This window comes from Callorhinus ursinus, unplaced genomic scaffold (assembly GCF_003265705.2).
Source record: "Callorhinus ursinus isolate GAN/ISIS: 27379988/994484 unplaced genomic scaffold, GSC_fseal_2.0 scaffold60, whole genome shotgun sequence".
Lineage (NCBI taxonomy): Eukaryota > Metazoa > Chordata > Mammalia > Carnivora > Otariidae > Callorhinus > Callorhinus ursinus.
Genome location: NW_027397122.1, coordinates 8364743 through 8374901, shown reverse-complemented (window position 1 = coordinate 8374901; position 10159 = coordinate 8364743). Strand labels below are relative to the sequence as shown.

The window sequence follows — 10159 nt, the reverse complement described above, 5'->3', positions numbered from 1 at the left end:
CGCCGCCGCCGCCCGCCCCCGCCGCTCCACTAGGCCCCGCCCTTCCATCAGACCCCGCCCCGGCGGCAAGCAAGCAGGAAGCGCAGGGGGCTCTGCAGACGCGGCGTTCGGAAAGGTGTGGAGGGGGCAGAGGGCGCCGGTGGTGGTCTCTCGCCGCCCGCGCTGCCCGCCCGCGCGCCTCCGGCGCGACCTGCCGCCCCGGCCCGCGCAGGCCCGCGGCCGCCCCGCGCGAGCACGGCTCTGGCTCGGGGCTCTACTGCTCTGGCCTGGGGGCGGGGCCGGCGCGCAGCGTCATGCATATGCATGAGCGGCGCGGCGGCTCCATTGTGCCCTCCGAGCGGGCGGTGGCGCGATGGCGCGGGCGGCGGCGGCGGCGGCCCCGGGGCGGCGGGCGACGCGCAGAGCGGGCTGAGCGCATGGAGCGGCGCGGGCCGGTGACCGCGGCGGCGAGGGGCCGGGCCGGGCCAGGCGGAGGTGAGCGGGCCGGGTGGGCAGGTGCGGGCGGCGGGGGCGGCAGGTGCGGCAGGTGCGCGCGGCAGGCAGGTGCGGCGCCCGGGGCCCGGCGCTGCGGCTCCTCCGCCGGGCTCGGGCCGGGTTGGAGGCGGCCCTGACGCCCACCTGCCGCACCTGCCGCGTGTGCGTCGCGCTCTTGGGCCCACCGGCCCCGCGCGCGCAGGACGACCCTCACCTGAGCCTTTGTTCGGGCCGGCCGGAATCCCGCCGAGCGCCCGAGGGGTGTGCGCGGCCCCGGCGACCTCCTGAGCGGGGAGGATGACCCGGGGCCCTCGCCCCACCTGGCTCCGACGCCTCCACGCCGCGTTCTGGCCGGCGGGCTCGCCTTCCGGGCTGGCTCTGGGCCGTGCCCGCCCACCGGCAGGGCGATGTGGGACCCGCGCGGGTCTGCCCCGGGGGCGGCGACGCTGGCTGACCTTTCAGCCTCTGGCCTTGGTTTCCGTGGGGACACCCTTTGCCCAACCGGACGTACTGAAGCTCAGGCGGGAGGGTCCCCCTGCTCCCTTCATCCTCCTCTTTCTCCTTCTAAGCTGTTCCCAACCATCCTCCCTTCTCCCCCTCATGAGCTGCTCCCTCCCTGCCCTGGTGCCGTCTCCCCACTGCCCTGCTCCCCCTTACCGCCCCCTGACTTGCTCTCTCCCTGCCATGCTCCCCCTCACCCCCCCACTTGCTTCCCTCCTGCCCTGCTCCCCCCCATCCTGCTCCCACCCCTGCCCTCTTCCTGAGAGTTGCCAAAATCCGTGGCCCCGTCTGTAAGTCGGTTGTGTTATCTGAGAAGATTTCACAGGGACATACACAGAACATGTGACTTGATCTGTAAGACGGTGGTGGATGCAGAGTGGGTGAACACAGACTCACCCACCAAATCCTGGCGTGCTAGAGCCAGAGGGCTTCTGTTGAAGAGGCTTGAGAGGGGTAACAGGATCCCAGAGGGCGTCTTAGCCTCACCCCATGGGTACTGGCCCCGAGGACTTGTCATGCCCAGGGGCTGGTTACAGAGGCTGGGAGTAGAAGTCAGGGAGGAGGAAGGTAATGAAGGACAGGCAGCCAGGCCTCCCCCTGAAGTGTCCACTGGTAGCTGCCTCCACTACAGGGGTCAGGGCTGAGAGCATAAAGGCTTGCGTGTGTCCCCCTGCCTTTCCTCAATCCCAGGATGGTCACCGTGTACCCATTGTACACATTGTAAACTGAGGCTTAGAGCAGTGAAATGCTTTAGCTGTTCCCTGAAGCGTCCTGAGTCTGGGCTGTGGGTAAATGCTCATTCCCCGGGGGTTTTGGATGAGCACCAGCACTTAATGCTGGTCGGTGTTGTGGCCTCACAAGGAGAGCTGCAGGACTTGCAGTCACCTGAGCATATGAGTCCCCGCCTTGTGTCGTCCTGCCTCCCTGGAGCCATCATTTATACCTTCTCTGAGTCTGGTGGACTCCCGTGTCCCTTTGGTTGGAGACACTCCCTGGAACCACGGGCTCCCTGCTCTGGGACCGTGGAGTAGGCCTGTCCTCCTGAGATCAGGTGGCTTGTCATGGGGTGTGCTGCTCCTGGGTGACCAGGCAGCAGGACGGAGTGGAGGTGGAAGAGGGGTGACCCACATTAACGTCTGCCTTTGGTTGGCCTGCGGGAGACTGGGTGCAGCTGCTCTGAGCCCCTGGGGGAGAGGGGTCTGAGTAGCGAGTGTTTTGGAGGAAGATGGGACCTGACCCGCAGAAAGCTGTGGGGCCTTCTAGGCTAACCGCATGCCAGGGCGGTGCTGCCCAGGGGTCCTGGCTTCCTGCTGGAGCTGTGCACAGGAGAGCCTCTGGCCGGCAAAAGCTGCCAGGGGCCTACTCAGGCCTCCTTGCACGCACACACGCGCGTGCACACACACACACACACACCACCACCACCACCACCACCACCACCCCCCCACCCCACCCCCGGGCTTCCCCAGCTCTGCCTTCCAGGCCAGGAAGTGGGAGGAGGGTCTGCACTCAGAGCTCCCCTCTCCCTTTGTCGGGGGCAGAGGGTCATGGGGTACCCAACTTGGAGAGTGTGGGTCTTCTCAGGGAGGAGACCAGACGTAGTTTGGCAGGAAGTCACACACACACACACACACACACGCACGCACACACGCACGCGCGCGCGCGCGCAAGCCATCGGCTCAGGGGGAACTGGAAACGTCTGTGGTCTCGTCCACAGCAGAGAAGTCTTGGGGGTGGAATTCCCCCAACCATGTGATGTAGGAGTCTGCCGGGGGCCCCAGACCAGTAGCCTCCACAGAGGCCCTGCCCCACCCCCGCATCCCCAGCTCTCAAACTGGGGTCCCTGTACCAGCAGCATCCTCACCCACAAACTCTTCCGGCTCCAGCCCTCCAGGTGAGTCTGATGTACTGGAGCCCGAGCTGGGGAAGCACCTCTGGCCCGGGGACTCCAGCCTTTGCTTCTGGGACCAGAGCGGGCCTGGCCAACTCAACCCAAGCAGCTTGGGGTAGGGAAGGGTTGCCACGGGCATCTCTGTGGAGAGGGCCAGCCGGCGGTGGTGGGTTTTTTTTTTTTTCCCCACTAAACTTTAATTTTGAGGGAATTATAGATTCATGTCACCTGTAGGAAATACCTCTTGTGTCCTTTACCCGGCTTCCCTAGTGGTGACATCTTACAAAGCTCTAAGGCACGTCACAGCAGGAGGCGCGGTGACGACAGTCAAGATACAGATACTGCCTTCCCTGTCTTCTGTTCGCACCTGACTCCCTCCTCCCCACCTGGCAGCCACACTCTGCTCTCCATTTCTGGGATTCTGTCATTTCAGGAGTGTTACATAAAAGGAATCCTACCGTGCGGAACCTCTGGGGACTGGCATTTCCCACGCAGCATGGTCCCCCAAGATTCCTGCAGGCTACTGCCTCCTCGTGCCCCCAGGGCTGTGGGTGCCCCTCCGGTGGGTTTGGTCCCCAGCCGTGGGGCTGGCCTTGAGCCGTGCCCGGGAAGGCTGCTGGAGACACACACACAGAGATTCTTATGTGAACGGACGTTTACATTTCTCGGAGATGGATGTTCAGGAGTGCCTCCGCTGGGTCGCGTGGTAGCTGCTCCCTGTTCCCTTCCCAGCCGCAGTGGGGATGAGATCCAGGTTCTCGCTGCCTTGGCATTGGGCGCCGAGGGGGGTGTGGCTTCACTCCGCCCTTGCCTGATGGCCGTGATGTTGGACCCCTCTCCACGCGCTGACCTGCCATCCGTACCACCTCGTCGGTGAAATGTCTGTCTCCTGCCCAGTTTCTGGGCGGGATGTTTTTTTTCTTTTGAGTTTTGAGAATTCTTTATATATTCTAGATACTAGTCCTTTGTCAGGGACAGTGGCTTACAAACGCAGCTCCCGGACTGTAGCTTCATCCTGTCGCCGAGCCTTCCACAGAGTTCTGTTTTCCCTTTTAAGGACTGTGCTCTCGGTATATTGTGTAAGGACTCTTGGCTCTAGATCCCGAAGATTTGCTCCCAGGGGTCTCCAGAGGGTTTATAGCTTTGTGCTGTACTTTTGAATCTGTGGCACGTTTTGAGTTAATTTCTGTACAAGATGTGAAGATTAGTTTGTTTTGTTTTTTTTTTTGCGGGAGTTCAGTGACTCTGGCACCTCCTGTTGAAATGCCAGGTTTCCTTCAGTGCATGGTTTTTGTACCTTTGTCAGAGATCAGCTGGCTCTCTGGTCTGTTCCACTGGCCCGGCCTGTTGTCAGGTCTGTCCGTCCGTACCCCCTCTCCTATCCCCACCCTGGAGTTGGACAGTAGGGACACAGGGACACCAGCCTTCCCTTCCCTGGCTGTGCAGTCCTGGCTCCCACGCCTGCCTCTGCCCAGATTCCAGGGGCCCAGAGCCTTCTGGACCCACTGACCCCTGTTTTTTCTGGCCCCTGTTTCCTGAGCGGGACCTGTTCGGGGGGGGGGAAGGGAAGCAGAGCCAGCTGTGGGTGGGCAAGGCTGACTGTCTCTCCCTCCCCCTCCTGCCCAGCCCCAGCCCCAGCCAGGCTGCAACTCCGGAACCCACTTACCTCAGTGCTCTGTGGTGGGAGGCTGTGGATCGCAGTCCCCATTATACCCCTTCCCTGCTCTGGGTCCCCGCTGAGGGACCCACCCCCCACTCTCCTCCAGGACTGTATTGCAGAGGACATGATCATCTTGAGGCGCCTGGGCAGCACTGAGGAATGTGAGTCTCGGGGTTAGGTGGGTGCTGGAGCCACTTTTTTGCTCCTGGGCCAGAGGGATGCCCCATGAGTGCTGAGGTGGCAGATCTGAACCACCAGAGTTTAGCTTGTCCCAGGTGATATGTCTGTGTGTGTGTGTGTGTGTGTGTGTGTGTGTGGCCTCGCAGCCCCAAAAAGGCAGTGGTGCTCCAGGACAGAACCTCAACGCCCAGAGGGCGGGGTGCAGCCTCCCCATCCAGGACCTCCACGGCACCCGCTGAGAGCCATCACCAGCATGCATCTGCGGTTAGGCCAGGCAGAAGCAGGTGTGGAAGGTGGCCCCAGCGGTGCCAGCAAGGGCTCGGGCTTGCTTTTCGGGGTGTCTGAGACATGAGTGGCCTGGCCTCCCCTCGCTGGTTTTCCTGAGACAGTAAATGGGAGAGCGCGAGCCTCACGGGGTAGGAGAAGCCCCACGGCATGGGCACATGGGTCCCACGAGCATTCACCAGTCCTGCTACTGTGTTCCCATTGGCCCTTTGCCATGTCCACGGGCACCTGCCAACCCTCTGCCCATGGCTCTGTGTGTGCATCCCTCCCCTTTGGGGAACTGTGTGGGGGTCAGGGCTGCCCACCTGGCCCTGTGCCCACATCAGTCCCAGGTGGCCCCCCTTGCCCAGAGCAGCTCTCGGCGGACTTGCTGCAGCAGGCGGCCTGCCCTCCCCTCCCCCCGGCCAGGGCGGAGGGCAGCTGAGCTTTCTCACCCCTGGTGACCAGTGCCCCCTCTGCAGCCGGCAAGCTTCGGTGCCCGCTGGTTGCTCTTCTCCACCCTCCTCCTGGGCTCCCTCCACCCTGGGGCTTTCTTGGGGAATTCGGGCAGTCAGGTCCTGGGTGCTCCCTACCATTTACAGATATCCAGGCCTTCGTGCAGGAGTGGGAGCATGGAAGGTATTTGGGTTCAGAAAGCCTGCTCCCAGAGCCGTTCCAGGGGCTCTGCGTGGCAGGGCCTGGCCAGAAAGGGTTAATGCTGGCTTCCAGGCTGGGGTTTGGGGTGAGGAGGACAGAAGTTTGCCGGGGTGAGCAGTACGGGGCGAGGTGGCCCTCAGACACCAGTGTCACCCTGCCCTCCATCAGTCGGCACAGAGCAAGGGGGACCTGGTGCTCAGGGCCCCCCACACAGCACTCTGACAGCCCTTAGCTGCTTCTCCACTGATGGCCTCCTTCCTGTCCGCACAGCCAGAGCAGCTGAGTCCCACACCACCAGCAGTGAGGGCTACTTCCTGCCACCCACAGACCTGGCCTTTAGGCTGCTCCGAAGCCAATGAACCCCATGCACCCCGTGAAACCCGCCCTGCCCCCTGCGCCACACGGGTGAGTGGGGCTCCTGCCGCCCTCCCTCTTCAGGCTGCGTGGGTGCGGGTGGGGTGGCAGAGCGGGACCTCTCTTCCTGGTGCTCAGCCTTCTGGGCAGGGGTCTCCTGACCTGGGCCTCCCCACCCACCTCTCTGCTCGCAGTGATGGTCCATTTGCTTACGAGGCGGTGCCTTGGCAACAGAGTGCCACTCAGCCCGCAGGATCGCTGTCGGTGGTCACGACCGTGTGGGGCGTCGGCAACGCGGCCCAGAGCCAGGTGAGCCCACACCTGGGCCCACCCCTGAGAGCTGCCAGGGTCCCCCTGGACCTCAGAGAGAAATGGAGTCTTCTGGCCTCCACGCGGCCCCCGCCCTGCGCCCCACACCTGCTCGCTTCCTCTTCTCCCCTTGCCTCTGCCCCCCCACCCCCCACCCCAGGCCTCTCCTTGGAGCGACTGCATGAAGTAAGTGGATGGTGCTCACTGGCGGTTCTTGCTTCCCATAGGTTTTGGGGAACCCCATGGGCCCTGCAGGAAGCCCCCCCGGCAGCTCCGTGATGCCTGGCATGGCCGGCAGCGGCTCTGCTCTGAATTCCCCGCAGTGCCTCGGACAGCAGGCATTTGGAGAGGGTGCTGCCAGCAAGGGCTTCGTGCAGCAAGGGGTGTATGGCCGCGGGGGCTACCCCGGGGGCCCCGGCTTTACTACTGGGTAAGCAGGAGCCCCTCCCCCCCCAGGCAGGGCTGCTGGAAGCCCTCCAGGGGCAATGCTTCTGGCTTGGCAGGTGCCTAGGCCTGTGCGGACCAGTCTGTTGAATGTTGCATCTCTGTTCCTCCTGTGGGCTCCCACGGGAGCGTGTAGACACGAGCGGGGCCCCAGTAAGTGCCATGTGCCCCCCCCCCCGGGTGACAGGCAGGTAGGCACTTCTGAGCCTGGCCCTGTGTGTCTCTCGCAGGTATGCGGGCGGCCCGGGGGGGCCCGGGGGCCTGGGTCTGCCCTCACACGCCACACGACCCTCCACCGATTTCACTCAGGCGGCGGCGGCGGCCGCGGTGGCTGCTGCTGCGGCCACCGCCACGGCCACCGCCACGGCCACCGTGGCCGCCCTCCAGGAGAAGCAGAGCCAGGAGCTGAGCCAGTACGGAGCGGTGAGGCCCGGCCGCTCCTCCTGTGCCGCGCACGTGTGCTGGTCTGGAAGGCAGGGACCAGCTGGGCAGCTGGGGTCGGGGTCTGGGGACGGGCGTGTAGTGAGATGAGGTGGGGGGGAGGGGCGAGGCGCTGAGGGGGGTCCCTGGGTGGCACCCACAGGGTAGGGGGGGTGGCCTGAATGGCTTCTGTCTTCTCTCCCTAGATGGGGGCCGGGCAAGCTTTTAACAGCCAGTTCCTGCAGCACGGAGGTCCCCGGGGGCCCAGCGTCCCCAGCAGCATGAACCCTGCCGGCGTGGGAGGGCTGCTGGGCCCCTCTGGCATGAGCCCCATGAGCATGAACCCCACCCGGGCAGCGGGCATGGCACCCCTGTATGCAGGGCAGCGCCTGCCCCAGCACGGGTACCCTGGGCCCCCCCAGGCCCAGCCACTGCCCCGACAGGGGGTCAAGAGAGCCTACTCCAGCGAGGTGAGTGTCCGGGCCTCCCTCATCCTGAGCTGCATCCAGAGCTGCGGCGAGCTCAGGTGTCCGTGTGAGAACCGGTTGTGCCTGACGGGGTGGGCGCCGCACCCTCCCTGGGAGCTGGCCTCCCCGACACCCGTTGCCCTGACTGTGCCTCTCTCTCCAGGTTTACCCCGGGCAGCAGTACCTGCCGGGAAGCCAGTATGGGCCTAGCGCCACCCAGTACGCGCCTGGCACCGGGCAGCCTCCTGCCCCCTCCTCCTACCCCGGGCACCGGCTGCCCTTGCAGCAGGGCATGGGCCAGGCCCTGCCTCCCTCTGGCCCTGCAGGACTGCACTACAAGGTAGGGTTGGCCCCTCCAGCCTGCCGCAGCCCCTGCTGGGTCCCGTGCTGGCTGCCTCCAGACACACAGGCCTCGCCCGGGCTGACTAGGTGGTGGGCCCGGGTGCACGGAGGGTGACCAGGCAGCCTGGAGCTCCGCAGGGATCCTGACCAGTGCAGGGTTCCGGTTCTGAAAGGACCCTCTGTGAGACTTGTGTGTCTGCTTGGAAATTGGCTGTAGGGGGCGGGGAGGGGGGGTGGGGGAGGGTAGACACCCAAGCCACTCAAATGTCCTTTAGGGCAGGGTGACCATATTCCCTCTGCCTGCTGGGGACAGGCCTGTCAGGGGCAGGGTGGGGAGGAGGTGTGTTTTTTCAGCCTTTCTCTGGCTCTCCCATAACCCCTTCTAAACGGGGCGGAGGGGTGTCATCTCTTTTCCTGGAGTAGTAATTTTGTAAATTATGAAAGCACTGCAGGCTCCCTGTCGATTATTTGCAAAATGTAGAAATCATCCAAAAAAGAGACTAGAGGCCAGTGCCCGTGTGTGCCATGGGCGCCCTGCCCCCAGCCCCCTCCTTGGGTCAAGTGCAGGGGCCGGGCAGGGGGGCAGGCGGGGGCCCTGGGCACACACAGTTTTTTCTCCTGCAGCCTGCAGAGCAGTTCAACGGGCAGGGTGCCAGCTTCAGCGGGGGGAGCATCAGCTACAGCCAGCCTGGCCTGAGTGGGGTACGGGCAGACGGGCAGGGGGCTCCTGGGGCGGGCATGTGGAGAGAGGGTGCCCGAGCAGGAGGAAGTGTGGGTGGCCAGCCAGACCTCCCCCCCCCATCCCGGGGCTGCCCCCTGCCCGATTCTGTCCTGACCGGTCCCGGGTGCTCCAAGAACAAACCCCACCCCCCACCATTCTGCCTTGACTGTTTGCTCGACCCCACAGCCCACCCGTTCCATCCCTGGCTACCCCAGCTCCCCACTGCCGGGGAGCCCCACGCCGCCCATGACCCCCGGCAGCAGCGTCCCCTACATGTCCACCAGCCAGGAGGTCAAGTCCCCCTTCCTGCCCGACCTCAAGCCCAGTGTGAGCTCCGTGCACCCGTCACCCCCCGGTGAGTGTCATCTGGTCTCAGGATGTTGGGCTGGGGCCCCAGGTCTTTAGAGTCCTGCAGGGAACATGGGGGTTGGGGAGCCCACACCTTCATCTTCTACTCACAGACCCGTTGGTGGATCTTCCAAGGTGTGGATCTTCTCTCTAGAAAAATATGCATGCGCTAAGAACTTTGTGTATCATTTCAGGGGGTTTATGAGTCCCCTGAGGTCCACTCCTGGTTAGGAACCCCTGCTCTGGGGGAGTCTGCCACAGCAGAAGCTGGGGTCCTAAAAACCTGGCTCAAGCTCTGGGATGAAGGCAGGTGGTCTGTTCACACCTCCTCAGCCTCCCACCCCTTCTGAAAGCACCAGCGGCACCCTCTTTTTGGGTCGGGGGCATGTTCTCCAGTCATAATTTAGGGGACCCTGGCCAGGTGACTGAGGCAGGATGGAACAGCGGGACACCAAGATCCTGTTCCCGTTGGAGGTGATGGCCAGGCCCGGGGTCCTAGGGGCCCCAGGGGCCCCAGGGGAGATGGGGGAGGAGGGGCCGTGCTCCGCGGCCTGCATCCCTGTGATGGGGTGGGGGTGGGCGGGGGGGTGCGCCGCGGGCCATCCAGCCCCATGTCCTCCGTACCAGCTGCCGGCTCACACCAGCGCGGCCCGCTCCCAGGCAGCGGCCCCTGTGACGAGCTGCGGCTGACCTTCCCTGTGCGCGATGGGGTGGTCCTGGAGCCCTTCCGCCTGCAGCACAACCTGGCCGTGAGCAACCACGCCTTCCAGCTCCGTGACTCCGTCTACAAGACCCTGATGCTGAGGTGAGCAGACGTCCGGCCCGGCGTGTGCCACCCCACCCCCGCCCCCGCCGGCCCGGGCTCAGCGCCCGCCTGCCCGCCTGCCCCACGCAGGCCTGACCTGGAGCTCCAGTTCAAGTGTTACCACCACGAGGACCGGCAGATGAACACCAACTGGCCAGCCTCGGTGCAGGTCAGCGTCAATGCCACCCCGCTGACCATCGAGCGCGGCGACAACAAGACGTCCCACAAGCCCCTGTACCTGAAGCATGTGTGTCAGCCGGGCCGCAACACCATCCAGATCACGGTCACAGCCTGCTGCTGTGTGAGTGCCCCCCCCCCCCCCCCC

General features: G+C 64.6%; 1 protein-coding gene across 10 annotated transcripts in view; it reads left to right on the top strand.

The window, feature by feature from the left end:
- The window catches only part of ZMIZ2 (zinc finger MIZ-type containing 2), a 14879-nt gene continuing 4720 nt past the window's right edge, over positions 1 to 10159 (top strand). For 2 of the 10 annotated variants that reach the window (XM_073885077.1, XM_073885076.1), the window contains exons 1-11: positions 318 to 474; positions 5895 to 6029; positions 6173 to 6287; positions 6515 to 6717; positions 6962 to 7154; positions 7358 to 7621; positions 7782 to 7958; positions 8585 to 8662; positions 8868 to 9036; positions 9690 to 9834; positions 9925 to 10135. In XM_073885077.1, coding sequence (XP_073741178.1) covers positions 5980 to 6029; positions 6173 to 6287; positions 6515 to 6717; positions 6962 to 7154; positions 7358 to 7621; positions 7782 to 7958; positions 8585 to 8662; positions 8868 to 9036; positions 9690 to 9834; positions 9925 to 10135 — 1605 coding nt within the window. In that variant the 5' untranslated portion in view covers positions 318 to 474; positions 5895 to 5979. Of the gene's footprint in view, positions 116 to 316; positions 475 to 4402; positions 4685 to 4725; positions 4988 to 5894; positions 6030 to 6172; positions 6288 to 6514; positions 6718 to 6961; positions 7155 to 7357; positions 7622 to 7781; positions 7959 to 8584; positions 8663 to 8867; positions 9037 to 9656; positions 9835 to 9924; positions 10136 to 10159 lie in introns of those variants that run through there. The other 8 variants (XM_073885075.1, XM_025853092.2, XM_025853094.2 and 5 more) reach the window with 7 other exon arrangements.